The sequence below is a fragment of the Arachis ipaensis genome, chromosome B03 (assembly GCF_000816755.2).
Source record: "Arachis ipaensis cultivar K30076 chromosome B03, Araip1.1, whole genome shotgun sequence".
In the NCBI taxonomy this organism is placed as follows: Eukaryota; Viridiplantae; Streptophyta; class Magnoliopsida; order Fabales; family Fabaceae; genus Arachis; species Arachis ipaensis.
In genome coordinates this window covers 130,309,276-130,309,958 of record NC_029787.2, presented here as the reverse complement: position 1 = coordinate 130,309,958, position 683 = coordinate 130,309,276, and the positions used below count along the sequence as shown (strand labels likewise).

Below are 683 nucleotides of genomic sequence, written 5' to 3'. Positions count from 1 at the left end.
GAACCCAAATTAGTTCCATAAAAGATAACTCGAGAATAGGGACCATAGGCTCGTCCCAAGAAAGATGAAGCAGGGTTGGAGCCAACCACAGAACCCCCTTTGAACACAAAACCACTTGGGTCATTATCTGATTCACGCCCTTGGGCTGTTATGAACCCTGGGGATGTTGCATTTATCACACAATCCTAAGTCAAATCAAAATTCCCATCAGCTTTCATTCAAATCATACATTTTACATGAATAACAACAAATTTCCATAACTATAAAAAATCAGTCATAATAATTTATGACTAAATTAAAACTAATAATTCTATCAAAAGAATGACTAAAGCTAGTAATTATATAAACAAGTTTATATATATAATCCTTAAATTAAAAATTATAATTGAAATACCAAATATAATGCCCGAATCTTCTAAAATAGTCTAAACTTGGTATCGTATCTAGTGTTATTTTAAAGGTGTATAGCTAGTCCAAAATTTAAAACCAATGAAATATTTAAATAAATAATTTTTATGTTTATGGCAATATATTATTCCATATAATTATTTCCTTTATGAAAGTTTACGTATAAAATAGAAAGATAAAATATTGATCTTAGTATGATTTGATTTTCTATGTTAATTTTTTTATTTAATAAGCATATTTAAAACTTTTCTTTAATATAAATATAATTAATTTGT

The 683-nt window shown here is 26.5% G+C and overlaps 1 protein-coding gene across 1 annotated transcript in view; it reads right to left on the bottom strand.

Moving 5' to 3' along the window:
* Positions 1–683, bottom strand: part of LOC107633881 (probable pectinesterase 55) — an 8,575-nt gene that overhangs the window by 1,663 nt on the left and 6,229 nt on the right. The window contains exon 6 of the mRNA XM_021117473.1: positions 5–187. Within this exon, the coding sequence (XP_020973132.1) occupies positions 5–187 (183 nt within the window). The remainder of the gene's footprint in view (positions 1–4; positions 188–683) is intronic.